The sequence below is a fragment of the Paramisgurnus dabryanus genome, chromosome 16, assembly GCF_030506205.2.
Source record: "Paramisgurnus dabryanus chromosome 16, PD_genome_1.1, whole genome shotgun sequence".
Taxonomy (NCBI): Eukaryota; Metazoa; Chordata; class Actinopteri; order Cypriniformes; family Cobitidae; genus Paramisgurnus; species Paramisgurnus dabryanus.
This window is the reverse complement of record NC_133352.1, coordinates 26,361,775-26,389,010: the sequence shown is the minus strand read 5'-3', so window position 1 is coordinate 26,389,010 and position 27,236 is coordinate 26,361,775. Positions and strand designations below refer to the sequence as shown.

The 27,236-nt window shown below is 36.4% G+C and overlaps 4 protein-coding genes across 5 annotated transcripts; 3 read left to right on the top strand and 1 right to left on the bottom strand.

The window, feature by feature from the left end:
- Positions 1-4,271: 4,271 nt before the first annotated feature.
- On the top strand, positions 4,272-6,625 carry gar1 (GAR1 homolog, ribonucleoprotein). Its single transcript, XM_065273588.2, has 7 exons — positions 4,272-4,367; positions 4,733-4,925; positions 5,063-5,217; positions 5,317-5,376; positions 5,635-5,743; positions 5,887-6,039; positions 6,129-6,625. Exons 2-7 carry the CDS (start codon positions 4,742-4,744, stop codon positions 6,137-6,139), a joined length of 672 nt encoding a protein of 223 aa, XP_065129660.2. The 5' UTR covers positions 4,272-4,367; positions 4,733-4,741; the 3' UTR covers positions 6,140-6,625.
- A 1,162-nt stretch (positions 6,626-7,787) lies between these two features.
- adh5 (alcohol dehydrogenase 5) lies at positions 7,788-11,137 on the top strand. The gene is made up of 9 exons (XM_065273575.2): positions 7,788-7,936; positions 8,508-8,609; positions 9,011-9,152; positions 9,241-9,328; positions 9,419-9,638; positions 9,738-9,998; positions 10,098-10,233; positions 10,707-10,845; positions 10,931-11,137. Exons 1-9 carry the CDS (start codon positions 7,919-7,921, stop codon positions 10,953-10,955), a joined length of 1,131 nt encoding a protein of 376 aa, XP_065129647.2. The 5' UTR covers positions 7,788-7,918; the 3' UTR covers positions 10,956-11,137.
- Positions 11,138-12,428: 1,291 nt separating this feature from the next.
- eif4ea (eukaryotic translation initiation factor 4ea) lies at positions 12,429-19,106 on the top strand. Of its 2 annotated transcripts, XM_065273564.2 has the most exons (8): positions 12,429-12,517; positions 13,353-13,456; positions 13,555-13,650; positions 13,780-13,843; positions 14,029-14,142; positions 17,705-17,844; positions 18,177-18,310; positions 18,397-19,105. In XM_065273564.2, exons 1-7 carry the CDS (start codon positions 12,500-12,502, stop codon positions 18,289-18,291), a joined length of 651 nt encoding a protein of 216 aa, XP_065129636.1. In that variant the 5' UTR covers positions 12,429-12,499; the 3' UTR covers positions 18,292-18,310; positions 18,397-19,105. The 2 variants fall into 2 exon arrangements, with proteins under 2 accessions (XP_065129636.1, XP_065129629.1); XM_065273557.2 differs by having other exon boundaries at positions 18,177-19,106.
- A 236-nt stretch (positions 19,107-19,342) lies between these two features.
- Positions 19,343-26,810, bottom strand: adra1bb (adrenoceptor alpha 1Bb). The gene is made up of 2 exons (XM_065273543.2): positions 25,586-26,810; positions 19,343-20,541 (listed from the first exon to the last, which is right to left on the bottom strand). The coding sequence occupies exons 1-2, from the start codon at positions 26,526-26,528 to the stop codon at positions 20,012-20,014; spliced, it is 1,473 nt and encodes a 490-aa protein (XP_065129615.2). The 5' UTR covers positions 26,529-26,810; the 3' UTR covers positions 19,343-20,011.
- Positions 26,811-27,236: the final 426 nt, after the last annotated feature.

Here is a 27,236-nt window from a genome sequence, read left to right as displayed (position 1 = left end):
TCGAACAGCCACACGCGACCGCCTTCTCTCCGCCCATTTATCTAATCTGAGGTATTAAACACAAGTTTTACGTCCTTTTTTTTACTTCTGGCGTGAACATACAGTGAACAGCGCTATTTTTAGCCTTTTTATTGATAAACTAAAGCGGCTGATCTCCGTAGTTTCGTTTTGAAAGCGTGTGAAAGTTGCGCGATCCTATTTCATTAATTGCGCAAAAAATTCAAAGAAAGCTCTAAAATATACACGTACAAAACTCTGTGCAGCATGTTTACTTACTAAACAAGCAGCGAACTCTAACATAATATTAGTTTGCGTCCATATAAACTCATAATTACTCCCGCTCGCGTTTGAATGACAGCAGAGAGACTCGCCCACCGTTTCACAGACCACCCCCTCACAGTATTCAGTACAGAAGCGGTCGAAAGTGGACAAAAGAGACGGATTTAAATACCAGGTGTAAACGTTATGTGTCTCTCTCGTCCACTTGTGATCCGATCAATGAAAACACATCTTAATACCAAGTGTAAACAGCCCCTTAGTTTAAGTTTATTTTGTAGGATAACGTTTTTATAAAAAGCAAATGAGAGCTGTCAACTTCTAAAAGTGTTTTCAATTGAATTCAAGATTTTTGTTTTTTTCCCAGTTGGCAGTTTTTTTTTTGCTTGGTTTAAGCCAGCCTGATCTCATGAGAATTTGTACATATTGGCTAATTCGTATAAATTCATACAAAGTTAATCATGCAAAAAACTTAAGATTTTCATGAAAAATAACAACAAAGATAGTGTTGTTTAAGTACAAATTCTGAATTTTGCTCATCAAGAAAACAGACCTTGATTAAAGAATTGTAAGATATTGTACCGACAAAAAGACAACAATTTTATGTAAGAATTTTTGGCAGTGTTCCCATACAACCATTCCCTTGAATAGTAATCAAAAAGGCAGGGGGGGGGGGCTTGAATGCACTATACATTATGATAAGCGTGAACAATTATTATTACGTAAGTCGTGGGATGACATGAATGCGTAAATTTGGGGGAACTGTTCCTTTAAGCATTAACCATACACCCAACATAAGCAAATCTTCTCTGGCCCACTTCATTCAATGATGCCACCTGATAATGGTCTGCAGACCAGTCCGATATATCTATAAACAAATGCATGGGAGAGCAACCACTCCTCCATCACTTATTAGGGAGAATGAGAAACCTAATAATACACATTATCTTCTCTGATTTTGTTGAAAGGATTGTGTGGATGAACAGTAAGGGCAGTGAGAGCATGGAAAAGCCTCTCTGCTCTAATGACACTGCTATTTGTATGTATAGGTGCTTTCAGGGTATAATCTTATCCATCATTGCAACCCTGAATGGAAGATGGAATGTGTAAAAAACTGGCCGATATCAAAGGGAACCAATTACAATACATTAAAGTATTTGATTTGCTAACATCAAAGTACAAAATATAGAGATATATTTGCTTGTAACTAATAATTAGGCGACCTGGTGGCATAGTGTTTTTTGACTTGTTTCTCATTTGTAGCTATACCATTATGTTGATATTCCCTTAATGTAATCAAAAAGTCCATCTGTTGAAAATAACAACGTGACTCTCATTCAAATATCTAACATTGGGTTGATAAAGTACAAACACTGGGTTTCATGAGAAAAAAAGAAGAAGAGAGTCGATTCAGTTTACTGCAAAAACTCAGATCTTAACAAATATGACCTTTATCTTCTACCTCACCCTGATCTAAACCCTTCACTCAGTTTGGTTAAATCAGATCCAGCCTGTCAAAGCATTAAAACCAAACATAATGCCAACTCTTATCTCGATCGGTGAAATACCATCTCAGAATGCATCAGAGCCTGACTATAAGCATTAGATGACCTGTCTTCAGATGTCCCTGTAGGCTCAGTCCACCTTATTTTCCTCACCCACTCAGAATGAACTGACTCAACCTGATCAGAGAGCGGGCGTCATTCAGCGACAGGATGAGAGAACAGTGTGCCATTTGAAATGGACACACACTTACGCACCGCTTGCGTTTCTTTGACTGAAACCTCTAATCCATGGGGCTGGCTGTCTCCTGAAGCAGAATAAAAATGCTGTTATATCATGCTGGTACTTTGTTTATACTTCATTTCAAAGAGCAGGCTGTCTTTGGAGACCCAGTGCAAAATCAATGGGCAGAATAATGATGCAGGCTTAGGTTGGCTTGGATCTGTGCTATGCATTTAGTGTCATCCTGAACAGAGATTGGATGCTAGCTTTCTTGGAAGACCACAGACCAAACAAGTGATTTCAATTAGTTACCACCTTTCTCTCTCTTTGTTTATATCAACCAGTGTGCAAACAGTACACAGTTTAGGAAGAGTATTACGACGAGAAAAGTATATCTTTTAAGAAGAGTCAATATCCAAACAGACATTGCACAAAGACAAATCCAGAATAAACAACTTTTTGGATTTAATGAGGTGCTTACTGGCCCATGGGCTTCTCTTAGTATGTAATTATGCCAGGGAGGAAATGTACTTACACCAAAGGGAGATAAAAGGATTTGTAAGGCTATGTAAGTACAGAAAAAGTGTGGCGTATACGATCAATAATTAATTTACTTTGAACAGTCAGGGGCAATTAACACTCTTCCCCCCATTACTGCCTAAAAGGCCAAAATGCCTACCTTACCCCATAATCTGGCTGACCACTGTGACTATCATGGATTACCGAACCACGAAATCGATCCAACAGGACACTTACTCCCTGTAAGTGTAATTAAATCACATGGTTCACGTTCCGAAATGTGCATTAGGAATTTGAAACAGCGGCAGCGTACAGTATTATGTTAATTTTATAGTGAGTGTACAAAGATAGAGGCTGTGAACTTTATAGAGGAAAACCTAAGAAGGGGAAGTTTGAATTGCCAACATTTTAAAAGACACTTTAGCTTTGAATTCTGCCGTGTGTAAGGAACAAAATACTTTGGTTTTCTTAAAAATGAAATATTATTCAATATTTAGAAATTTCATACAGAGTACACAAGGTTTCATCAAGTGCAATCTCCTGCAACCGAATGTTGATACCACTGCATATACGAAAGATGAATACAAGATGTATGGTGAACAAAATATGGAAGAAATTATATTTTTAAATTCTAAGCATCGTACAGTCAGAGGAACAAAGGCTTCCTCCGAGACTGATTTACACAAACAAAACATTGCCTGGGAATAGCTTCCATCTCTGGTGTTATGAGAAGAAGCACTGCGTTTGAAGCAGCATGTGTGTACAAGCCTGTACATCAAATATTGACATTCAGACGCAGTAGTGTCTCACAACCAGCGGAGTGGAGTGAAGACCAAAACAAAATTTCGACATTTCAAGGTCTTGCAGGCATAAAAACAGCATTTATTTTTTAAAACGTTTACGTTTATTTGTGATACCAGATAATACAGTACAAGTTTATAATAAGCTACACATAAAGTGCATCACTTTGCTTGATGTGGGTACTCTCTCTCTCTCTCTCTCTCTCTCTCCCTCTCTCTTTCTCTCTCTCTCTCTCACTCTCTGTCTCTAGATGTCTATTGCTTTTTCCGTTTTTCAGCACACCACTCTCCAGTTCCCATGCTGGATGCTGACAGTTGCCTGCGGCATTCAAGAAAAACTAAAAAAAAGAGATGGAGAGATTCGGGGGAAACTGACTTCTATTTACAGATATCGCCTTCTCATGTGAAGACCCAGGAGAGCCAGCTGTCCCTGATCAGAATCCAAATGTTCTGGTCCTTCACCACAATCACAGCACCTCCACAGATGCTATATAATCTACAGCTCGGTTTAACATGTGCCGAGAGTGACCTCTGCTGTCCAGCTCCCTATGCCTAATGCAGTTTTATAACAATAATTGTTTTATAATATAATATTATTCTTTCATGAAGTATTATAAAACAAAGGCAAACATATATATGAGACATGTGATTTAATACTGATTTCATTGTTAGATTTAAGCTGATGCTGTGTTTTATTACATTAGATTTCATTTGTATATATTTTTTATTCATATACCTTCTTAATTTACCTTTTGACAGCAGTTAATTTTAAATAAATTGTTTTATGATAAACTGTACTGTACTTCTACCTTACGTAAGTGTAAGTGTTTTGTCCTTTATGCCAAAGAAAATAAAACATCTGTGCTTTTCCTTGACACGTACGCCTCTAGCGTCCAAACATGGTCATTACCATATCTATGGTCATTACTTCCGTTTTTACGACAGTCTGTAAACCGGTAGTCAGATTTACGGCAGATAGTCTGGCACATGTGTTTACAGAGTCAACAGCGTGGACTTTCATAGAAACCTAACCGATCATCTTTAAAGGTATTTTGACTATTATAAAACTAACTGGAATATTATAAATGATATATTTTAATAACATTTATCTGATATCTGTTATTATATATTTGACTTCTGCACGAGGAATTGCTATGTGTTGTGAACTGAACTCTATGGTTAACCTATGTAACGTAAGCATTCCTACTAAAAGTTTATGATCATGATAAGAAGTAGTTCGTGTAAATTCTCTAAAACATTGGCACTAGACCTGGAAATACAATCGTTTTCTGTTGTGTTTGTTTGGTTTGGTTTGGTTTGGTTTGGTTTGGTTTGGTTTAGTGAGCTCAAGAGTTGCCTTTGTCGTCTTATCCTGTGATTTTCTTAACGTGTTTCAATCATATGTTTCACAGGTCTTTACCATGTCATTCCGCGGGGGTGGTGGTCGAGGGGGTCGTGGCGGTGGTTTTAATAGAGGCGGTGGTCGGGGAGGCGGATTTGGAGGTGGTCGGGGTGGTGGATTTGGAGGCGGTAGAGGTGGCGGATTTGGAGGCAGAGGTGGATTTAACAGACAACAAGACTATGGACCACCGGAACACGTTGTCGGTAAAGTTGCTTTATTTCTTGTGTGCTTATATTCAAGGTTTTGCTTTGAACATTGTGAGTAAAAACTAACTTACACGTTATGCATGCATGTGTAGTATACAAGCATTTGAGTTTATCAATACACTTCATTCTAATAGCCTTAGGAGAGTTCATGCACCCTTGTGAGGACGAAATTGTCTGTAAATGTGTGACGGAGGAAAACAAAGTTCCCTATTTCAACGCTCCTGTTTATCTGGAAAACAAAGAACAGATTGGAAAAGTGGATGAGATCTTTGGTCAGCTTCGTGATTTTGTATCCTTTATTGTTACTGCAGGTGGTCTTTGAACAGTGCTGTCAATCCAAAAATGTTTTCAAATATGTAAAATTAATGTCCTTAAATAATTCCATCAGTATTTTTCTGTCAAACTTTCTGAAAATATGAAGGCATCCTCCTTCAAGAAGTTACAGAAGGTAAGCTCTTTTACATAAAACCCTGTTGTGCCATGCTTTTTAAGGATTTTTTGTCATCTTGTCACTTTTTTAATTGGTACATAGTTGTTGTATAAGGTAACAGCTTTTGCTGTTTTTTAACTATTACTTTTGAATTGTTTTGAGCTATAAAGGCATCACGCTGTCTTGCTTTTTCATTGTTGTTGTGACTAGTATTGTGTACTGTTCAGAACTGTGCAGAAATCATAATGTCAAATCATATTTATTTATATTTTTCAGTTCTACATTGACCCCATGAAGCTGCTACCCCTCCAGAGATTTCTCCCCAGGCCTCCAGGTGAGAAAGGGCCTCCTCGTGGAGGCAGAGGAGGAAGAGGTGGGAGAGGAGGTAAGACCATGCTCAGTTTGTGATCTCGTAACAGCATACAAAGCTGGATATTCAGTTTAATAATTATCTTAAGTAAGATAATCATTAATTCATGTAGAATTAACATCTAAAGGAATATTCTAAAGTGAGTAATGTGCTTGCAGGTGGATTTCGCGGAGGTCGGGGAGGAGGGTTTGGTGGTCGAGGAGGAGGAGGCTTTGGTGGTCGAGGAGGTGGCTTTGGTGGACGTGGAGGTGGTGGTGGCGGTGGAGGATTCAGAGGAGGTAGAGGTGGAGGTGGTGGACGTGGATTTAGAGGTGAGATTACGTTGTTGAAAGTAGAGAGGTTATTCATTCATAGTATTTTAGCAGAAATTTAATAAAGCATTTTACTGCTTTCTTTGCAGGTGGACGATGATGAAGGTCTATGTGGATATGCTATCTTGTATTATCATCTGCAGAAAAAAGAAACTTCTGGGGAGAAGGCAGAAGCAGCTTTTGGGACAAATACAGTCTTTAGACTGTTACTTGATGCCTCTCTTGTACAGCTGAACTTTTTTACTTCTTTTGTACCATATGTAGTTTTTTCAGCAGTTGAATTTTTATTTGTTGTATTTGATAGGGCTGATGTTTTAAGTTGCACGTGTCTGTGTACAAGATGGCATGTGTCTCCCACAAACTTGACTTGTTGGACTGGAAGTTAAATCAGTACCAACCTGTTTAGCATCAAGGTTATATTATGTATTGTGGAAAAGTGCAGAAAGAAGCCAGTGCCTCTGAAATCAATAATGTTAAACCTTTTATTGCTGGTTGTACTGGATCTCATCATTTTTGTCATTGAAATGAACTATAGTTCTACTCCGTTACCATGGACTTGCAAAATAAAATCTGTGGTATACATACACTTCTGCCTTTGTTTTAATTTAACTTTGTAAACTTGTTGGGTAAGTTAAAGGGATAGTTCACTTAAAAATGAAAATTTTGTCATCATTTACTCATCCTCATGTTGTTTTAAACTTGTATGAATTTCTTTTTTTCTGATGAACACAAAAGAAGTTGAGAAATGATGGTAAACAAACAGCAGTAAAAAAATATTTTGGAAGTATTGTGATAAATGACTAAGAAAATATTTTGATAAATGATGGTAAGCACACAGTTGACGGTACCCATGAAATTCCATCATATTTTTTTTATTCCTACTATGGAAGTCTATGGTCACTTACTGCTGTGTGTTTACCATCATTTCTCAAAATATCTTCTTTTGTGTTCATCAGAAAAAAGAAATTCAAACAGGTTTAGAACAACATGAGGATGAGTAAATGATAACAGAATTTTCATTTTAAAGTGAACTATCCCTTTAAGAATGTGTTGTCATACTGCTCTGATTTATTTTCTGGCATAGGTGTAAAGTAGTAATTTTACTAACTAAAGTATCTACTTTTTCTTTACCAAACTTTTACTTTATTAAATTCTGATAGATAATATTGTACTTTTCACTCCACTACTTATCAAAAGTGCAATGTTTTTTTTCTTACCTTTAATATTTACGTACAATACAATGTAGTACTTATTAATACTCACATAAAACTTTTACATACTTAAAAGGTAATTTTTGTAATGTAAATAACAATGTTAATAAGTATTAAATAAAATTCAACGTGAAATGTAGTGGAGTAAAAGGGAAAAGCTGATAATGTACAGATAATTGAAAAATGTACTTTAAAGTAAAAATACTTGAGTACCTTATATCTCTGTTTACTTGTATTGACATGTTTCTTTGTAAAGAAAATGATGAGTGAATCTGCTTTTATCAAAGTGTAAATTGTTTTGTACATATCTTATTAATTGGATGATGCATTCTTAGTTTTGTAAAGCATTCTAGATATGTGCAATATTAAGAAAGATAAAGAAATGTATTTTTATCAGCAGCTGTACAAGTTTAAGAGATTGTGTTAAGTGTTTGCTAATTTATTGAGAGACACACATCTACAATCTCAACGAAAACTGTTTTTCGATTCGGTATCATTTCATCCATGCAATCGTTGAGTAATGAACCAATGACAGACAACCTCGCAGACCACCGCTGAGAAAAAACACGGACTTTGTACATGCGTGCCTGTTCCACGTCTCTGATTGGCTGAAGGAAGAGTTCTTCAGTTTGCCACACCCCTTCTTTCTGCCGCGGTGGAAGAGAAGCATGGACACAACTGGGAAAGTAAGTTGTCAGACGAAATTTTCCCTCATGGTTTAAACAAGCAATAATAGTTCAAGTTATTGTGCGTTTAATGTGCGTAGTTTTGCATTATTTATACAAACGTCGAGTAAAAGCTTGCATTCCATTTCAATCAAAAAGTCGTAGCGCACTTGTATATGACAGGAGTCCAGATTTAGGCATACAAGGATCCATTGTGCTACTTTGACCTGCTTTCATTGCAATTATTTACTGTATTTTGAACCAGCGCATGCATAGATAACCAGAAATAGGTTCACCATATCTTTTTTCTTTCGATTACCATTAGCATAGATTTCAGACAGCATGCAACAGAATCAGAAATTCAACACAATATGTTGGGACAGATTTGATGTAACGTTACATAGACAACTGTTACGAATTTGCATGGAGTCTAACTGAACATAAATATGGTTGAATCAATGCATCTGCATACAGACGACCAGATAAATTACTTGTATTTTCTTCACTTCCGGTGAAATAAAGTTACTTTTATTAATAAAGCAACTCGTAAAAAAAGTATAAATGAACTTACTGCTATTCAATTCATCTTCAGGTAATCAAATGCAAGGCAGCTGTGGCTTGGGAGGCTGGTAAGCCTCTTTCCATTGAGGAGGTGGAGGTAGCTCCACCCAATGCCCATGAAGTTAGAATTAAGGTAAACCATTAGTCTGAACATTGTACCTCTTCGCAGATGCAAAAGATTACGTGGTATGCACAGATCACTTGAGGAGTCAAATCTTCACTTATGTTTCATTTTGCATCCTACTTATCTTTGGTTTCCTATAAAATTCTTGTTTTTGAAATGTTCAAGAGACCTAAAGTGAGATAAAATGTGATATGCCCGGTTGCACCTGCCAAGGTAACAGGTTTTGTGACAGATTTACATTTGGCAGGTGAACTGAGGTTCAGGTTTGACCTTGCTGTCTTGTCTCAAGCGTGTTTATGGAGGACTGTGTAGTGAAGTTTTTATAAAATAATTGAGATTTAAAATAATTTGCACAAAACAATGCATTGTGGTTAGTAACGGTCTTAAATGTGGTTGCATGTTTGTTTTAGATCCATGCTACAGGTGTGTGTCACACTGATGCATACACCCTGAGTGGAAGTGACCCAGAGGGCTTGTTTCCTGTCATTCTGGGTCATGAGGGGGCAGGCACAGTTGAGAGTGTTGGAGAAGGGGTCACCAAATTCAAACCAGGCAAGTCAAAAGACAACTGGATATATGTAGCTCTTGTGCAAGACAAAATGTGCATATTGGGAATCAAGCTTGTTTATTTTTTATAAAGGTGATGTTGTAATTCCACTGTATGTGCCCCAGTGTGAGGAGTGCAAGTTTTGTAAAAATCCCAAAACCAACCTGTGCCAGAAGATCAGGTACTTATGCATTCATTTAGCTGTATTTTTCATATCCATTTTATCCTTCATGAGAGATATAAATGTATATAAATATTGTGATTTACTAAGGGTGACCCAGGGTCAGGGTCTGATGCCCGATAAGACCTCCAGATTCACTTGTAAAGGCAAGCAGATCTTTCACTTCATGGGCACCAGCACCTTTTCTGAGTACACCGTAGTGGCCGACATCTCTCTGGCCAAAGTAGATGACAATGCTCCCATGGATAAAGTGTGCCTCCTGGGTTGTGGAATCTCCACTGGATATGGAGCTGCGCTCAATACTGCCAAGGTCTTGTTGCTGCATCTTTGCTTTAAACACCTTGGTAATTTCCTCTGTATGCTGCTTTAAAATGTCTCATGGTTAGTTGACTTGTATACACCCGAGCAGGTTGAGGCCGGTTCCACCTGCGCTGTATTCGGTTTGGGAGCAGTGGGGCTTGCTGTCATTATGGGCTGCAAGTCACTAGGTGCCACCAGGATTATTGGCATTGATATTAACCCAGACAAGTTTGAGGTTGCAAAGAAGTTTGGAGCCACTGAGTTTGTGAACCCAAAGGACCACAGCAAGCCAATTCAGGAAGTGCTGGTGGAGATCACAGATGGTGGAGTTGACTACTCCTTTGAATGCATCGGGAATGTTGGAATAATGGTAGGCACCATGAGCCATGGTGACACAAAATAGTGTGTCTTTTAACCGCATAACTAGCTTGTTATTTATTACAGCTTGAATTTTTCTCTTGGATTTCAGAGGGCCGCTCTTGAAGCATGTCACAAAGGCTGGGGAACCAGTGTTATCATTGGTGTGGCAGGGGCAGGTCAAGAAATCTCCACCCGCCCTTTCCAGTTGGTCACAGGGCGTACATGGAAAGGCACAGCCTTTGGTGGTAGGTGTATTTTTCATTTCATTTTTTAATGAGAAACAACACATTCATCTGGTTGTTCACTGCCATAAATGGAGGACAAAATAGTTTCTGCTGCCTTGTAGATCCCAAAGGTATCAGTTTTTCTATTTGCATTTATTATTGCTAGTATTTTTTGTATTTGTGCACTTGTTCCCTGAATTGTAAGTGCCATGCTCTACCAGTTGATGTATTTTTTAGCCTATGACACATTAATATATGATATATACTGACTAATCTGGCCAATACAGTTTATAAAAATATTAATAATTTGAATAAGTCACGTTTTGACATTTGGCCATTTTGTTTACATTGTACAATACAAAATTTTTGTGCCACTTGAGTGTAAAATCTAGGTTTTGAAGCACACCACTTGTATTCAAAACATAGCTTTTAGATTTTGCCCTACAGTGCAAATGCCTTTTCTGATACATTAGGCAATTATTTTTGACTTTCAGGCTGGAAGAGTGTGGAAAGTGTTCCTAAACTGGTCAGTGACTACATGAGCAAGAAGCTAATGGTGGATGAGTTTGTTACTCACACTTTGCCCTTTACCAAAATCAATGAGGCCTTTGATCTGATGCATGCTGGAAAGAGGTAAATGCTTGTTTTTTGTGCATTAATTTTTGATATACAGTTTTAGAAACCTCATGCAAACCTCTATCCTATTTGTCTCCCACAGTATCCGAGCTGTCCTGCAGTTTTGAGTCATAAACATGATCCTTATGTTGCTTGTTCTACCAAGTGTCTGAAACAGACACTAAACATTTAAAAACTTTATCTTGGTACTTACAATAGTGACTGTTGTGTTGACATTTGTTTTGGTATTGATAGTACAGTTCCAGTTGAGTTCCAGTTACACACCGAATAAATGTGATTACAAAACAAACTGTCCTCGCTTTTTTCTTTATGATTATAAAATGTAGGGCTGTCAAAAGATTAATCGCGATTTATCACATACAAAATAAAAGTTTGTGTTTGCATAATATATATGTGTGTGTATATATTATGTATATATATTATGTATGAATTTAAGAAAAAAATATTTTTTATATTTATAATATAAAATATATCAATATAAATATACATGTAAATGTTTCTTAAATACAAACATTAATGTGTGTTTATTTATATAAATATATATATATATATATATATATATAATAATTACACACAGTGCACACCCAAATTATGCAAAAAACTTTTATTTTGTATGCGATTAATCGCAATAAATCTTTTGACAGCCCTAATAAAATGTATTGTCAGTGACTGAGTGCAATGCTATTTCCACTGCAACAATTATAATAAATAGGACCATTATCAAGTTAAAGTGAGCTTTATTGTCATTCTAAGACAAAATTAATGAAATGTCATGCCTCACAGTGAATTTAACATTTATAAATGTACACATAGCTCATTTTGAAATCATTTCATTAGACACATACTTTAAACTTAAAGGATAACTAGGAGATCAACACAAATCAAATAGAACCGTAGCATTTACAAGAAAAAGATCTTCCTAAATTTTGGTTGACATTAGTAAATGTTTTTACCTAACATGAACTTACAAAAAACAATACTGGTTTTCAACATTTATTAATCCTTGTTACTGCCAATACAATTATTCATTTTAGTTCATGGTGCATTAACTAATGTTAACAGTTAATAATGTTAATTAAAAAAAAATATTAGCAAACGGGGGAAAATAACATGAACTAAGATTAGTAAATGCTGTAAAAGTATTGCTTTTTGTTAGTTCATGTTAGCTAATACCATTAAATAATGTTAACAAATACAACTTAATTAAATTTATTGTCAACAGTAGATTTATGATTAAAAAAAAATAATTTCCCCCATTAAGCTTGCCTATTGTCACTTATATGGTAGTTATGCATTTAAGTAAAAGATGTTTACGTGTTAATGTATATACATATACAACAAATATTATTATAAAAATAAAATTTTAGGTGTTCTCGAATTAATGCAACGCTGCGCAGACCAAGTTGTCTGACGTCAAAGTACCGCGAGACCAACTGCTTGCTTTTCGAATAATGTTCACTCTCGCGGTATTTGATGTCATAGGTTAGCCTGCCCAGAACCGCATTAAGTTGAACATAGTGGGAATCTCCGATGGTGGAAGTGCAGTTCTCTCAGTAACCTTTAGGTTGCGCTGTGTGCTCATTCACTCAAATGGGTTCAGCCAATCAAATGTGTTATCACACTCGGGAAAGACCCTTCACAATTTTAGAAGATGGCGACTGCTGAACCGGTGAGTCAATATAAGTGATCTTACAAACATCATTATGACTGTTTTCACTGGCATTGGTGACAGAAGTGAATGTTAAACATGTTTTATTGTATTCGGGGCTGGTGAGGAGGCTAAGACGAGTAAATATATTGAGGTGTAATGATGTGTCTCACAGCAGACAGTCAAATGAGCTCATGTGTTTATATCACTCTCTTGTCGTTCATATGTGTTAAATGGATGACGGTAAACTGTTAAATGTCTTGTGATTTGGGGTGGATAAAGTGAACTTATTTTACGTCTGATCTGAGAGTCAGACCATGCTGTTAAGCGATCTCTCTCTCTAACATTTAGACTCATGGTTTGCTGATGTGTCACTTTTTAAAATTTAGACTCATGGTTTGCTGATGTGTCACTTGAAATGTTGCCCAAAATGAATAAAAGTTGCTCGTTTTAACCAAAGGTCAAGATCAACAAAAAAAAAAATAGTATGTTTGGTCAAATCTTAATGAAAACAACCCACATGAAAAAGCACTGTAGTATACTTTAGTACTAGTTACTATAGTACTTTTCAAGATACTAGTGTTTCTGAACCATAATATAGTAAATATATTACTTCTACAGTTCTATCAATTGTAGTATTCACTTTTGTTAATACTATGGAATACTATATATATGTATATAAATATATGAATGAGCAGATAAATTCCTTAGGAATTATTTATTTGCAGGGTGTGGATATTGTTTATAAACTTTAAAAAGTTTTTAATAAGACTTTTCTATTAAATGCATTGCTTACTCAGTGTCACAAATTAGCTGTTTGATTAAAAGTATATTTTACTTTCTCTTTACTACATAGGAAAATTCAACAAATCCATTGAGTACAGAAGAAGACAAAAACGACGAAAATAGGCAAGAGATTGTGAGTCTTGAAGATTACATCAAGCATCCTCTGCAAAATAGGTAAAGCCACCTAGGTCTTGTCTATTTGAATAAGAAAGTGGAGCAATGGCAGCAAGCAGCATGTTAAATTTATTTGGATTTTGTTGTTTTTTTTGCAGATGGGCACTTTGGTTCTTTAAAAATGACAAAAGCAAAACATGGCAAGCAAATCTTCGTCTCATCTCAAAGTTTGACACGGTGGAAGACTTCTGGGCGTAAGTGTTTACAAGAGAAAAGTTTACTCAAAAACCAGTTGCTGCATCTCCACACTGTATACTCATGAATCACAAACCCCTCACAATAGAACTGTGATCTTAAAACAAGTTTTGATCTTCTGTTCCCAGGCTATACAATCACATCCAATTATCAAGTAACTTAATGTCAGGATGTGACTACTCTCTTTTCAAGGTAAGGTAGTTAGAGTTTAAATCTTAGTAAGTGGTTTGTAATAATCCACTTTTTGATTAAACATAGGTTGTCACATAGTTTACAATCTGGACTCCTCTGTGATCAATTTTGTTTTTCTTTGATACTTCATCCGTGCAGAGTGTTGTTTGTCATGCCACTCCGATCTGTTTACTGTTTTGGAGCAGGATGGCATTGAGCCTATGTGGGAGGATGAAAGGAATAAACGGGGAGGCCGCTGGCTGATCACCCTTTCCAAACAGCAGCGCAGAGCCGACCTGGACCGCTTCTGGTTGGAGACGGTGTGTACAAAATCTCAAGTTGTGCTGCATTAGCTTGATAGTTGATATGGATTGTTTGTAGATCCTGAAGGTGTGTTCACTAGGGTGGCCATTTGTGCCAGTTCCGTCGGACACGCCCTGAACAGAATTTTGTGTGCGTTCTCCGGAAGTCGCGTTGGTCGACCGCATACGTCATCAAGGTTTAATATTTCAGGTTCAATTTCAGAAAAGCAACCGTTACATATGGAATGATATTCCGGACAATATTAAAAAGGAATTGCAAATTGTATTAGCGATTGCTTTACCTACTTGTGGGTGTAAAAACTGTGACTTAATTCAAACGCAAATGCAAACTGTTTGCATTTCCGTTTACGCGAACGTACAATATATGCCAAATTTCAAATGTAAAATCAAAGTCCATTTGCAATTGAATTTCCTATGTCTTTCGAGTTATGACCCTGCCATATTTCAATCTCAATTGCAATTCATCATTTGCTATTTCACTTCCTCTAGCGTCGCGTACTGATCTTGCCAAAACTCAAATGAAATCGCAATCCTCTTTGCATTTGCGTTTCCAATGTCCGTACTTAAACTTGTCAATCACAGTGTTGGGGTGGGGTTATATTATAGGGCGTGTTTGGAAGCGACGTCACTCACAGTCGACCACGCCTCACTGCACTTAAATTGCCACAGGGGGGAGCACAAGAAAAGCTAAAATGATAACGCAGAAAATTTTTTATACATTAAATTATATATTACCTCAGTTATATTGCAGCAATTATTAACCAGATAAGCACCGTTTCAAAAGTGTGAGTTTTATGAATTAAATGAACGCATCTTCATTAATTGATTATTGACCTTCAATTGTTTTTGTCAGTAATAATATGGCAGAATGTTTTGACAATATCTCATGTCAAACGCTATAAGTGTATTATTAGAAGTGTATCATAAGTGCATTATTTTAAACACTTGTGTTTTATTAGAAAAGGTATTATTTTATAAATCAGTCAATGAAGTATGCTAAATTATATTTCGATCAGAAAAATAATATATGAACATTTAGCTGACTTATTGACTAAATGTATTATAAAATTAAGGCAGTCTATTATGTATCAAAATATCATATAACCTAAATTTCTTCAAAAGGTTAACAAATATTTTGTAACCTTGGTATTTTTAGTAAAACAATATAAAAATGTTAATCTGTCTGACAAAACAAAGAGTGGTCGGTGGCTCAACGGAGTCAGCAACGAGTGACAGCGAGTCGGAAGACGAGCGGTCCCAAAGTTCCCCTTACGAAAATTAACCATGGTTTATTGTGGTAAAAGTGTAGTAACCATGGTTTTTGGTTTATTGTTTACTATCAGCAAAACCATGGTTCAACTATGATTTTTGAAAACCATGTTTTTTAAATGTAGTAAAACCATGGTTAATTTTCGTAAGGGTCAGGTTCAGCATGAGATGTTTCTCGTCATTAATCGTCGTGGGGAAACAGGATAAAAGCTGCAAATGCGATCTTTCTGGAGAGGGTGAGAGATCTATGTGGACTGATGCTCTAGAACCCTGAAGAAAGAATATTTATTGAAGGAGAACGCAAGAAGCGGGTGTTTTTTGTTCTCTGTTAAAACGCATTAAGCCAGTCATCCCCGTCCTTCCATAACCAATCACTATTAAAATAAAATGTTATTAGCATGAATTAAAGTAATGTACCCACATTTACTTGATACTTCACTAGCTCTTATCACATCTGATTAACACAGCATGAGCTCTTTTTTTATTAAAATGCTTTAAAATGGCATCTTTCTTTACTAGCAAGTTAATGCAAGTTTATGCAAGTGAATAAACAGTGCTTAAGCTTATTTGATTAATTGATGAAATATAACTGAGGTAATATATAATTTAATGTATGAACATTTTTCTGCGTTATCATTTTAGCTTTTCTTTTGCTCCCCCTTGTGGCCTTTTAAGCACAGTGAAGCGTGGTCGACTGTGAGTGACGTCGCTTCCAAACACGCCCTATAATATAACCCCACCCCCAACACTGTGATTGACAAGTTTAAGTACGGACATTGGAAACGCAAATGCAAAGAGGATTGCGATTTCATTTGAGTTTTGGCAAGATCAGTACGCGACGCTAGAGGAAGTGAAATAGCAAATGATGAATTGCAATTGAGATTGAAATATGGCAGGGTCATAACTCGAAAGACATAGGAAATTCAATTGCAAATGGACTATGATTTTATATTTGAAATTTGGCATATACTGTACGTTCGCGTAAACGGAAATGCAAACAGTTTGCATTTGCGTTTGAATTAAGTCACAGTTTTTACACCCACAAGTAGGAAACGCAATTGCAAATACAATTTGCAATTCCTTTTTAATATTGTCCGGAATATCGTTCCATAGTTACATTTCAAAGTAAGAATGAAACTACAATGATTGTATGTCTTAAAAGAAATAAATCTTCATTTTCTAATGTATTTTAACTGAAAGGTGAGAACCTTTCTGGACCTCGATGACGTATGTGGTCGAGCAACGTGACTTCCGGAGAACGCACCTGAAATCCTGTTTCGGATGTGTCCGGCAGAACTGGCACAAATTGCCACCCTAGCATTCACACCAAATGGGAATGAAGCGTTAAAGGATAACAGTCAATATTTTACTATGTTCTTACCTCAACTTAGACAAATTAATTCATACGAATCTTTATTCAATGCGTGAACTTAATCTTTGTGCAGAGCGTTGTGAATGTTTTAGCATTTAGCCTAGCCCCATTCATTCCTTAGGATCCAAACAGGGATGAATTTAGAAGCCACCAAACACTTCCATGTTTTCCCTATTTAAAGACTGTTACATGAGTAGTTACACGAGTAAGTATGGTGGCACAAAATGTGTTAAATTTTTAAGCGGATAAAAAATGAGAACTCCGTCAATTATTGTAATAAATTTTGCACGTCGAGTTTGAAGTGCTGCAAACTAAGAGCTCTTCCACCATACAGTATAGTTCTCATTTTTATCTGCTTAGAAATGTGCTACTTTTATTTTGTGCCACCATATTCAACAGTCTTTAAGAAAGGAAAACATGGAAGTGTTTGGTGTCTTCTAAATTCATCCTTGTTTGGATCCTAAGGAATGAATGGGGCTAGGTTAAATGCTAACACATTTATGATGCACTGTAAAAAGTGCACATACTGAAAAATACAAAACAACAATGGAGGACAAAATCATTGTTCGCTCTATGTAGACACCCGGAATTGTGCGTCATATCTTCATACTTCTATAGAAACCGGAATTAAAAGGATCTTGCTTGGAAGAAAGTGAGTAAGGAGGTCAAAACAATGCTCTTTACTCAATATGAGCTATATATATACACATATTGTGACTATAAGCTAGCAAAAGCCGGCAAATATGTGTCTAAATTTCACATGTATATGACCTGAATTTCATACACGAATTAAGCTAGTTAACTCAAAATGTTCAAGCGCCCAACTACGTGCAAATGGCATGATTTATTAGCTTCATTTGCGTCTGGTGTAAATGTAAAGGCTTTAACGTCTCTCTCAATTCTGCCTTTGTTTTTCAGCTTCTGTGCCTTGTGGGAGAAGGATTTGACGACCACAGTGATGATGTCTGCGGTGCCGTCGTCAATGTGCGAACAAAAGGAGACAAAATATCAATATGGACGACAGACTATGAGAACAAAGATGCTGTTGTACATATAGGGTAAGAAAAATCATTTTGAAGAAAGAACACCAACAAAAGAACATCCAGGATATAGGGGTAATTTACCGAAAAATTTAAATTCTGTCATTTACTCACCCTCCTGTTGTTGCAAAGCTGTATAAATTGATTTTTTTTACCTAAACACAAAGGAAGATATTTTGAGCAATGTTTGTAACCAAACCATTCAGAAGCCTTATTGACATCCATAGTAGGGAAAATAAATACTTGTCAAAATCAGTGGTTTGGTTACAAAAACTCCTTAAAAATGTTTTGTGGTTATAAGGCTAATGTATTGAACATATCTGTAAATCTGCAATTATTTTTATTTGCAGGCGTGTGTATAAGGAAAGACTAGGTGTGCCAGCAAAGGTTATCATTGGATACCAATCACATGCAGACACAGCCACGAAAAGTGGTTCAACCACGAAGAATAAGTTTGTTGTTTAAGGAGCCCTTTTAAAGCACAGTTGGTCTCTTGATTCATATTTTTTATTATTTTATTTTATTTTATTTAAAGAACTAACAGTTATTATTATCATTCATTTTTTTCAGTTGCTGCAACAAAAGTCTGAATCTATATCAAGTCCATATCTTCATCGCAAGAGGCTTTTTGACTAGTTGAAAAAAAGAAAATTGTAAGCCTTTAAATTTCTGGATGGAGGGTATATTTCGATCAGAGAAATATTGTATTTGTACAGTGTAAATACAGAGCCATGTTTGTTTTTTAAATGTGAGTGTATTAATGGATCTTTTGCTGGTGAGATGGGCATAGAGGTGTGCATTTAATTCAGTATATGAATGTTTTTGTTTCATAGTTTGTTTACCTTTATATGTTTAGTAATAGTTACTAAATCTTACGTTAAATTATTTATTTTTTATTCAGTCCATTTGTTCCCGCTTTAGATTTAGTGTTTGATTTATTTGGACATGGCGGTAAAGTGAATTTTGTAATCACACAACTTTTGTATTTCTGCTTAAGAATGTTAAGAGAAGTTAGATTTTTTTTTCTTTTCAAATGTTGTATAGAAGTTTATTTTTGCAGCCTTGATCAACATGCCTCATGTGTAGTGTTCAAGGCAGAATTAACTAATTATCTCTGGTCTTCACCTTTCCTAAGGAGATTTGTTGAGTAGTAAAAACACAAAAACTCCTCTCTTGAAAATGGGTGCTTATAAAACTGACTGTAAATAAAATGTACAGTGCGTTGTCTATAGCTAGTGAATAACTGCTAAAAAATACATTATTGATAAAATAAATCTCTAAAATTCTCAATATAAATCAAGAGGTGTCTCATTCATACAGAAACTAAACCTTTCATTCCCTTCACTCATAAAATCATTTTATTATCTGTATGATCAGCCTTTCTAAGTAATTTTGCCTTCTGTGAGGTGAAATCTAATACATTTTATAATAACAATATTAGGTTTTATTGTATGCTTAACCAGTGTACATAACAAGAAAGAGTAGTATTTGAAAATCAATATTAAAGTGAGGCAAATGAATGATAAAATAAGCAAAATTGCTTTAATGTTGTGCTTACAGAATATCAGTGTATTCACACAAAAAACTTTCACAGTGTAAAGAAAATACATTCTATGCAAAGGCACTTCGTTTTTAATTAACATCACACAAATGCTGTCCCTACAACCTGACAGACAAAACTGAAATTGTGCGTAGCAGTTTGATGACACGTCCGGTTTTTTGAAGAGGTGGTGTCATTAAAGGGGACATTTCACAAGACTGTTTTTAAAGATGTAAAATAAATATCTGGTGTCCCCTAAGTACATATATGAGGTTCTAGCTCAAAATATAATAGATAATTTATTATAACATGTTTAAATTGCCACTTTGTTGGTGTGAGCAAATATGTGCGATTTTGGGTGTGTCCTTTAAAATGCAAATGAGCTGATCTCTGCACTAAATGACAGTGCAGTGGTTGGATAGTGCAGATTAAGGGGCGGTATTATCCCCTTCTGACATCACAAGGGGAGCCAAATTTCAATTACCTATTTTTACATGCTTGCAGACAGTGGTTTACCAAAACTAAGTTACTTGGTTGTTCTTCACATTTTATAGGTTGATAGAAGCACCGGGGACCCAATTATAGCCCTTAAACATGAAAAAGTCTGATTTTCATGATATGTCCCCTTTAAAGCAAAAGTAATCTTCAGGGTGAAAAACCACCTTCACAGTCCATATCCTTAATAATTTCCTGCATTTGAGGGCCATCTACAATACCATGATCTGGAAGGCCTAAAAACAGGCTGGGGACTTCTTCCACAGGCGCAAGATGATGATCCAAAATACTCTCGGATAAAACAGAAGGTGTCCTGCTCCGGGCGTATCTAGGTCCGTCCTCCTGGAAATGTGACAGACCTTTGGAGTGGTAGCTGGGGCTCGGGCTGGCAGAAGACAGGGTCCTCTGGCTGCCATTTAGGTAACTGCCGTAGTTCACAGAGTCCTTCGAGTCTTGGCGTGAATAAAGGGAGCTGATGTGCGAGCCCTGGTAGTTATACGCTTTCCAACCCGGTCGCCTCCTGCGGTGACATCTGCATTTCAGGATGAGGCCGAAAGCGTTCTTGAACTCCCGGCTGTAGCAGGGATAGATGATGGGGTTCAGGCAGCTGTTGAAGTAACCGAGCCAGAAAATGATTTTGAAGATGGTCTCAGGGGGTCGGAGGCTGACGTCGAATGAGACTGCAAAGAAAAAGTACAGCAAGGTCATAAACTAAACTAAACAAATCCCATTGTGGTTCAATTTGTCATGTATTTTTTGTTTTTAAATAAATTATGGTTTTGGTATTTTAGTGTTTAGTTTGGAAAGAGAGCCTTGTATCTCTCCCAGAGTCATGTGTTGTTAAATACGGAGTCAAATTTAGATAGCAGAAAAACAGAAATTTGCACACTTTGCATTTAATTTTAATCTCAGATGGTCGATCTAATTTTTGGATATCTACCTTGTTAAGATTGTCATGGTACCATTCATGATATCTTGTGACTGATGGTGCCCTCTGCTGGCAGGCCTATTGCTTTAGTCATCATTAACGAATTCATGTTATTTGCTTTAGCATCCTGCAGGTGGCAGCAACGCTTGGTTAGGACGGTGTATCGATAAAACCTTTATGATTTCAAGGCCCCCGTTGTCTAGAAAAATATTTAAAGGCCCCTCAATCACAATAAAATATTCTTGGCATGCCTAGAAAAATTTCTATTTGTTTAAAAAAAATCTATTTTGTTTTTGTTGTTTAAGCTTATTAAAAGGCTTTTGTCATTTTTATGTAATTTAAAGTCATCTTGAGGTCCCCTTGGAAGTTTGAGATTAGACTGAGATTAGTATTTTCAACGAGGTATTTGTTCCAGAGTTCAGTTTAGCAACTACTACTTCTACGCGTAATCGCGTCAATGCACTTTAACTTTGAACAAACTGTTGCAAGTAAATAACATAAATGTAAAATCTACAGTAAGTTACTGGCAGCTAGTATATTTAAAAGACGCCTTTATATTTCTGATTTATATATCACATGCGTAGATGTAAAATAAACTTCAGCGCAACTTGATACGAACGGCCTCTAAAAGGAAAAAGATCTACAAATCGTATAAAAAAAAATCTAGATGTAAAAAAGTCAGAGATGTAACAATGAATCGTCTATGAATAGTCATTATTCATTGTCTATTGCAAGAGTAACAAAATCTATTTCATGCTAAACTTATACATTAATTTTTTTCAGAAAAAAAGTACATTTCAGATGAATATGATGTTTACTCAACTTCAAGTAAAACAAAATTTTGAAAGTCCATTATATATTTGTGCTTTTATTGACACAAGGCAGGCCTATCTTATTTGGCAATACACGTGATCTAAGTACTAACAAATTAAGATAAGTAAGGGATAATGTAGAGTGCAGTGTGATCAGGACCCGACACGAAGCGGAGGGTCTTGTATCACACTGAAGGGGCTTATTTCCCGATAACTACCGGCTGCCTCTATATTATCCAGCTTATTACACGGCTACTTGTCACATAAGAAAAAAAACGGACATGAATATGAATTTGAAATATTTTATTGGCATATTTGTTTTAAATTAACATTTTTATCCTTCCGCGAAACTTTGCACAGATGCATAAAATGATCGTAATACCTTATTAAGATCCTCTGCTTCATACTTGTCTCCATTGTTTCTCTTTTAGCCAGTCTTTGAGAAGTTTTAATGCCCATTCTGTATTTTTTGTGTGTTGGCTTCGTAGCTGTCATGCTCTATTTTGACAAGTTCAGTCTCAGTAAGCTGTCTGTGTCTTGTCGTGGTTGTCCAGTGTTTGTCACAAGATGGCGCCAAACAGTAATCTTTATTGATCTTTATTGGCACGGAGCGATTTTACTCGTACAAGTAGTACCGGCTATGCGTTATTACTTTGGAGCGGTTATTATTTGAAAAGAACGAACCTGCAAATGTCTCAACTGACCAATCAGAATCAAGCATTCCAGAGAGCCGTGTAATAAGGATTTTTATTTTTCCATCTGTTTTCCCTGCATACTTAATAAATCTTGCTTGTGTATTGTATATTGCGGGTTTCCAATTTGTTTCAACCCAAAAGGTAATCTCAAGACCCACCATTCTTTAAAAACAGAAAAATAGGCAAATATAGAATATATAACACATTTGTTCCCTTTTTTGAATAAGTTTAATTGAATAATATTTAAAAAACTTATGGTAGGGCTGCACGATTATGGCAAAAATCATAATTGGTCAGGCTACTTTATTTGGACTGATGTATTTAAAAAATACAATGAATTGCAAAGCTGCAGAGAACAGTGCACTATTGCAGACTTATGTAGGCTACTGAGGATTGAATTATATTATTTTAATATAGTAAGGTGTGAACTAAATTGGGCCGGTCTAAGGCATGAAACTCCAGGGCTGAAAATGAGTCCCACTCCAGCCCTGGATGCACACCCGACCTGTCAAATGTCTTAAAATAACCACTAGAGCAATTTCTTTGGTAACCATGGTATTAGCGTTATCTATGTTACAGGCCTATTTCTGCCAAGCGCTTAAAATGTTTCCATTTCTCTTTCTAACAAAAAATAGGGAAGATTTGTTATAAAAGTGCCGTGTTTGATTTTACCCCCCTGTTTATTAAATTTCCTGGATCTATGCCTGTAGATTTTCTGTAGACTGGGATCTCTTATCCGGGAGACAAATCAGTGCTGCAGCCCTATTGCATGGACTTGCTACATTCAAAGTAGGCCTACCATGGGAACCATGAGAATTGGCCAAAAACTGAATTTATGAGTGAAAGGCCAAAGGACAAAACAAGTGACAAAGATCTATCAGAAGGCATAGATTCTAACAGCACACATAAATAGACCTTAAAAGGGATAGTTCACCCCAAAATGAAAATTCTGTCATCACTTTTTCCTACTATGGAGGTGAATGGGGCCCAAGATTGGTTTGGTTTCAAATATTCATCAAAATATCTTTCTTTGTGGACATCAGAACAAAGAAATTGACAGGTTTGTAAAAACACAAGAGTGAGTAAACAATGACAGGATTTGGGTGAACTATCCCTTTAAATAGATGTTAATGCAAACAGGTCTCACTCAGGTTACCTCTCTTAACAGACACTTCCTTAACTTGAACTCTTCTTGATTTCAAAAGGAAGCAGACGTTTTAGATATACTGTCTACATTCTTGCATCCTGTTTTCCCAACTAGTCTATGTTTGTGTATCTTACTAAATTTTACTCCATTGTATAGTTGACATGTTTGGAAGCCTATCAAGGATTTATGTAACAAGACACATGCATTGTTAGCAAGTTTATCTCATGTGTCCGTTTCCTCAGTAATGTGAGTCAAAATGATGGTCTTCTTTAGGTGTGTAGGTAGCTTCAAAAAGTGTGTCAACTTGTACCAGTCCAAGATATTGCAGATTCATATCAGCTTGTTAAAAATTACTTAAACATTTTTCCACATCTACAATATTAATCAAAAGCATGCCAAACGAGTAGAAAAGTTTCAACATAAATGTTTAAACTCCTCTACGTATTAATTCACACCATTTTGTTTCAATATATGACTACACATACTATTCTTCATAAGCACACACATTTTCGAACTCAACTTGTTAAACAGAACTGAATAATTGTATTGTAATAAATTCAACCTGACCTCGAAAGCCACAATAACTCATTGCTTAAGGAACTGTCTAAACATGCTACTGTAAGTTTTTGTTTCTAATATATAAAAGAAATCCACTGTTGCCTAATTAGGGACCAAGCCATCTGCCCTTTTCAGATAACCCTGTCTGGGATAGGAATGACTAGTATGCTAATTCATTAATAAAACCTCCCTTTGAGTCTGTATGGCTGTGGTCCAGGGTTTCTTTCTCATACTCCCGGCTGTGTAAGTCTAGCGGCTGATGCAGCGGACCCCACACTGGAGGCCCCATGAGAAGGAGAAAGAAATAAAGTGCCAAAAGATTTACTCTTCTCTTAACCCCAAGTCTGCAGGCTTCCCACTGACCACAGACTTTTAGCAGCTGAAGACTTATGGGACACATCACTGTAGTGGTTTCTCACCACTTTTTCTTTTGAGAATTACGATTTTGAAGAATGTATCACGAGTTTGCATTAACATGTAATCAAATATGATGATAAAGCATATTTGGCGTACTGTCCGAGGGAAGGGATCTGAGCCCCCCGAACCCCCTCCTTAACTGGGATAGATATAGTAGCTGAGTGTGACGCTATGGGGTGGAGAATGGAAGCTGCGATAAACTGTCACTGGACAGAGGTGATGGATGGCTATATGGAGACCTCTTTGCGCTGGTTGGATTACATGACTATGCTTCTCCCGAATTTATTTAAATAAACTTCATATTGTATAAATGTAACTTCTAGCACTAGATTTACAGTTTTAGTTTATGACGTGGTTGCATACTGTGTGAGAAAAGTGGTGATAGTTGCCACATGGGACAGTTGTAAATAAAGCTGTTTATTTTACTATTAGGTTTTGAGTCAAATGCGTATATACATTGTTGCTTTTCTAGCCACAGTTTTGTAAGTTGGTTTTTAATTTTTTTTTTAAACAAGTCATATTGTAATTGTGGCAAGTTTGGACATTCTTAATATGGTTTATTCATAAAAAAATGTTGGGTCGATTACATTTTAAGTTTTTGAATCAAGTTGTTTTTAATACTGCTCAAATAATTGCCACAAATATTGTAATGGTCCCAAACATTATAACAATATAAGTGCACACACACAGTTGTGGCCAAATGTCATGTCAGTTTTAAACAATTGACCACTTTGCTCTTTATTCTGTATTGCATTTAATCCATTGGTGTGTTTGGAGAAGCATGCAGCTTTTAGAATTTAAGGATACTTGGCCAAAAATTATACACAACATATGCAATCATTTTAAAGCCATGACAACAAAATAGTAACACAAAAGAGGATCAGACATAAATAGCAGATAAAAATCCAGTCAATGTATGCCATATTACCTGTGAGCTTTTTGTATTTCTGTGTTTTTTTTTTTTTTTTTTGTATATTTGAATAAACCCAGATTCCTTTTAAATGCTCTGGTTTGCCTTTTTGCCAAATTAATTTTAATAAATACCTTAAAAATTAAGTATTTGTGCACTTTGTAACATACGCCACTTATGTTGATACCCTGGCCTGATGCATCAATTTTTGCCGCTGTGGGTGCAAAAATTACTCGTTGTGCGTAATAAAGACTTACCAATTGGTAAAGTGAGGAAAAATGGTAACCAGCACAGAGTAAACATGCCAACCACGACCCCCAAGGTTTTAGCAGCTTTCTTCTCCCGCGAAAACTTGAAAAGTTTGACGGTCAGAGAGTTCCTCGGCTGATGCGCGCGACCCCTGGCTGCGCAACCGATGTCCTGCGATCCCCTGTGAATCCTTAGCGATATTTCACCCGAATTCATCGTTTCTGTCTTCACACCGGCTTCCAAGTTTCTCGTTGTCCTTTTGGCTACTACGTAAACACGACAGTACATGACTAGAATAACAATTAATGGAATATAGAAGGAACCAAGTGACGAGAACAGTGCGTAAAAGGGTTCCTCGTTTATTACGCACACCGTATGGTCCGGTGACGGAGGCTGCTTCCATCCCAAAAGAGGTCCGATGGATATAACCAGGGAAAGGATCCAAACCCCGAGCAAAGCCAGGATGGCTCTGCGCCCCGTAACAATATTTGGATACTGCAACGGATGGCTCACCCCGATATAGCGGTCAATGGAGATTACGCACAAGCTCATGATAGATGCGGTGCAGCACAACACATCAACAACTGCCCAGACATCACAGAAAAATCTTCCAAAAACCCAGTAATCTAAAATCTCCAGGGTGGCTGATACGGGTAACACGGTGGTGCCCAGGAGCAGGTCGGCGATCGCAAGGTTAACTATGAAATAATTGGTTGGCGTTCTCAAGTGCCTGTTGCACACCACCGACAGTATCACTAAAATGTTTCCAGCCACGGCGAAGATGATGAAAGCTCCCAAAGCCAAGCCGAGGGGGACAGCGCGAGACAGGTCAAGAAGATCGAGTCCTGTGTTGTTTAGTTTAGAGGAGTTGGAAAACGCCGGTGGCGGTGATGCATACAAGAAACCGGTATCCAAAAACTGTGTGACTTCATCTTCATTTAATTGTTTCATTTTGGCGAAAAATAATCTCCATTGCTAACACGATGGCAGACTGCTTAAGTAATGTAAACTGTTATGTCTGGTTAGTAGTAAATGACATAAGCAGTCATGGATGAAGTGCTCTGCCTTTGGCACACATTTAATGTGAACTTAAGAGTCTCGGTCCCAGGGGTAAAGCATTAATACCGCCCATCTCTGATTCAGTCCAAAAGCCCAGTGACCATTGTATTTATTTATTTGACTGCCAAAAATGCACTTAACTTTAGAAATTATTATTAAGTACAATTTATTTATTTATTGTAAACATTTTTATTTAATATTAAATGTAGGAGTATTTTGTGTACAATTGATATGGCAATCTGTTACCTAAATAAATCAGCAACTAAAATACTATAAAAAGTTTCCTAAAGCCAGTCTTTTTTATCAGTTTTCCTGCAAGAAAATGTCAAGTGTAATTTTCAGGAACATTTTAAATAAAGACTCACATAATAATTTTTGCATCCACTTTTTTAAGTAAGTTTTACTTGAAATTTTAAGGAATTGCTTGGATGGATGCAAAAATTATGCACTATATTTTTAAGTAAATCCAGTCTTTATTTTTTTTCAGTGTATGGAAGCTGTAGATATTTAAAAAAAAAAAAAAAAACAGCCACATAACAGACCTTCACACCGCATGCATATATTTGTCTCATGTTTAAACATTAAGCATTGTCTCCTGTG

Coding starts and splice junctions, on each gene's coding strand:
- gar1 (XM_065273588.2), top strand. CDS start 4,742: ATGTCATTCCGCGGGGGTGGTGGTCGAGGGGGTCGTGGCGGTGGTTTT. Junction 4,926..5,062: donor ACCACCGGAACACGTTGTCG/GTAAAGTTGCTT, acceptor TCATTCTAATAG/CCTTAGGAGAGTTCATGCAC. Junction 5,218..5,316: donor TTGGTCAGCTTCGTGATTTT/GTATCCTTTATT, acceptor TAATTCCATCAG/TATTTTTCTGTCAAACTTTC.
- adh5 (XM_065273575.2), top strand. Junction 9,329..9,418: donor AACCTGTGCCAGAAGATCAG/GTACTTATGCAT, acceptor TGATTTACTAAG/GGTGACCCAGGGTCAGGGTC. Junction 10,234..10,706: donor GAAAGGCACAGCCTTTGGTG/GTAGGTGTATTT, acceptor TTTGACTTTCAG/GCTGGAAGAGTGTGGAAAGT.
- eif4ea (XM_065273557.2), top strand. Junction 13,651..13,779: donor ACGGTGGAAGACTTCTGGGC/GTAAGTGTTTAC, acceptor TTCTGTTCCCAG/GCTATACAATCACATCCAAT. Junction 13,844..14,028: donor GTGACTACTCTCTTTTCAAG/GTAAGGTAGTTA, acceptor GTTTTGGAGCAG/GATGGCATTGAGCCTATGTG.
- adra1bb (XM_065273543.2), bottom strand. CDS start 26,528: ATGAAACAATTAAATGAAGATGAAGTCACACAGTTTTTGGATACCGGT. Junction 20,542..25,585: donor TTTCCTCACTTTACCAATTG/GTAAGTCTTTAT, acceptor TTTTCTTTGCAG/TCTCATTCGACGTCAGCCTC.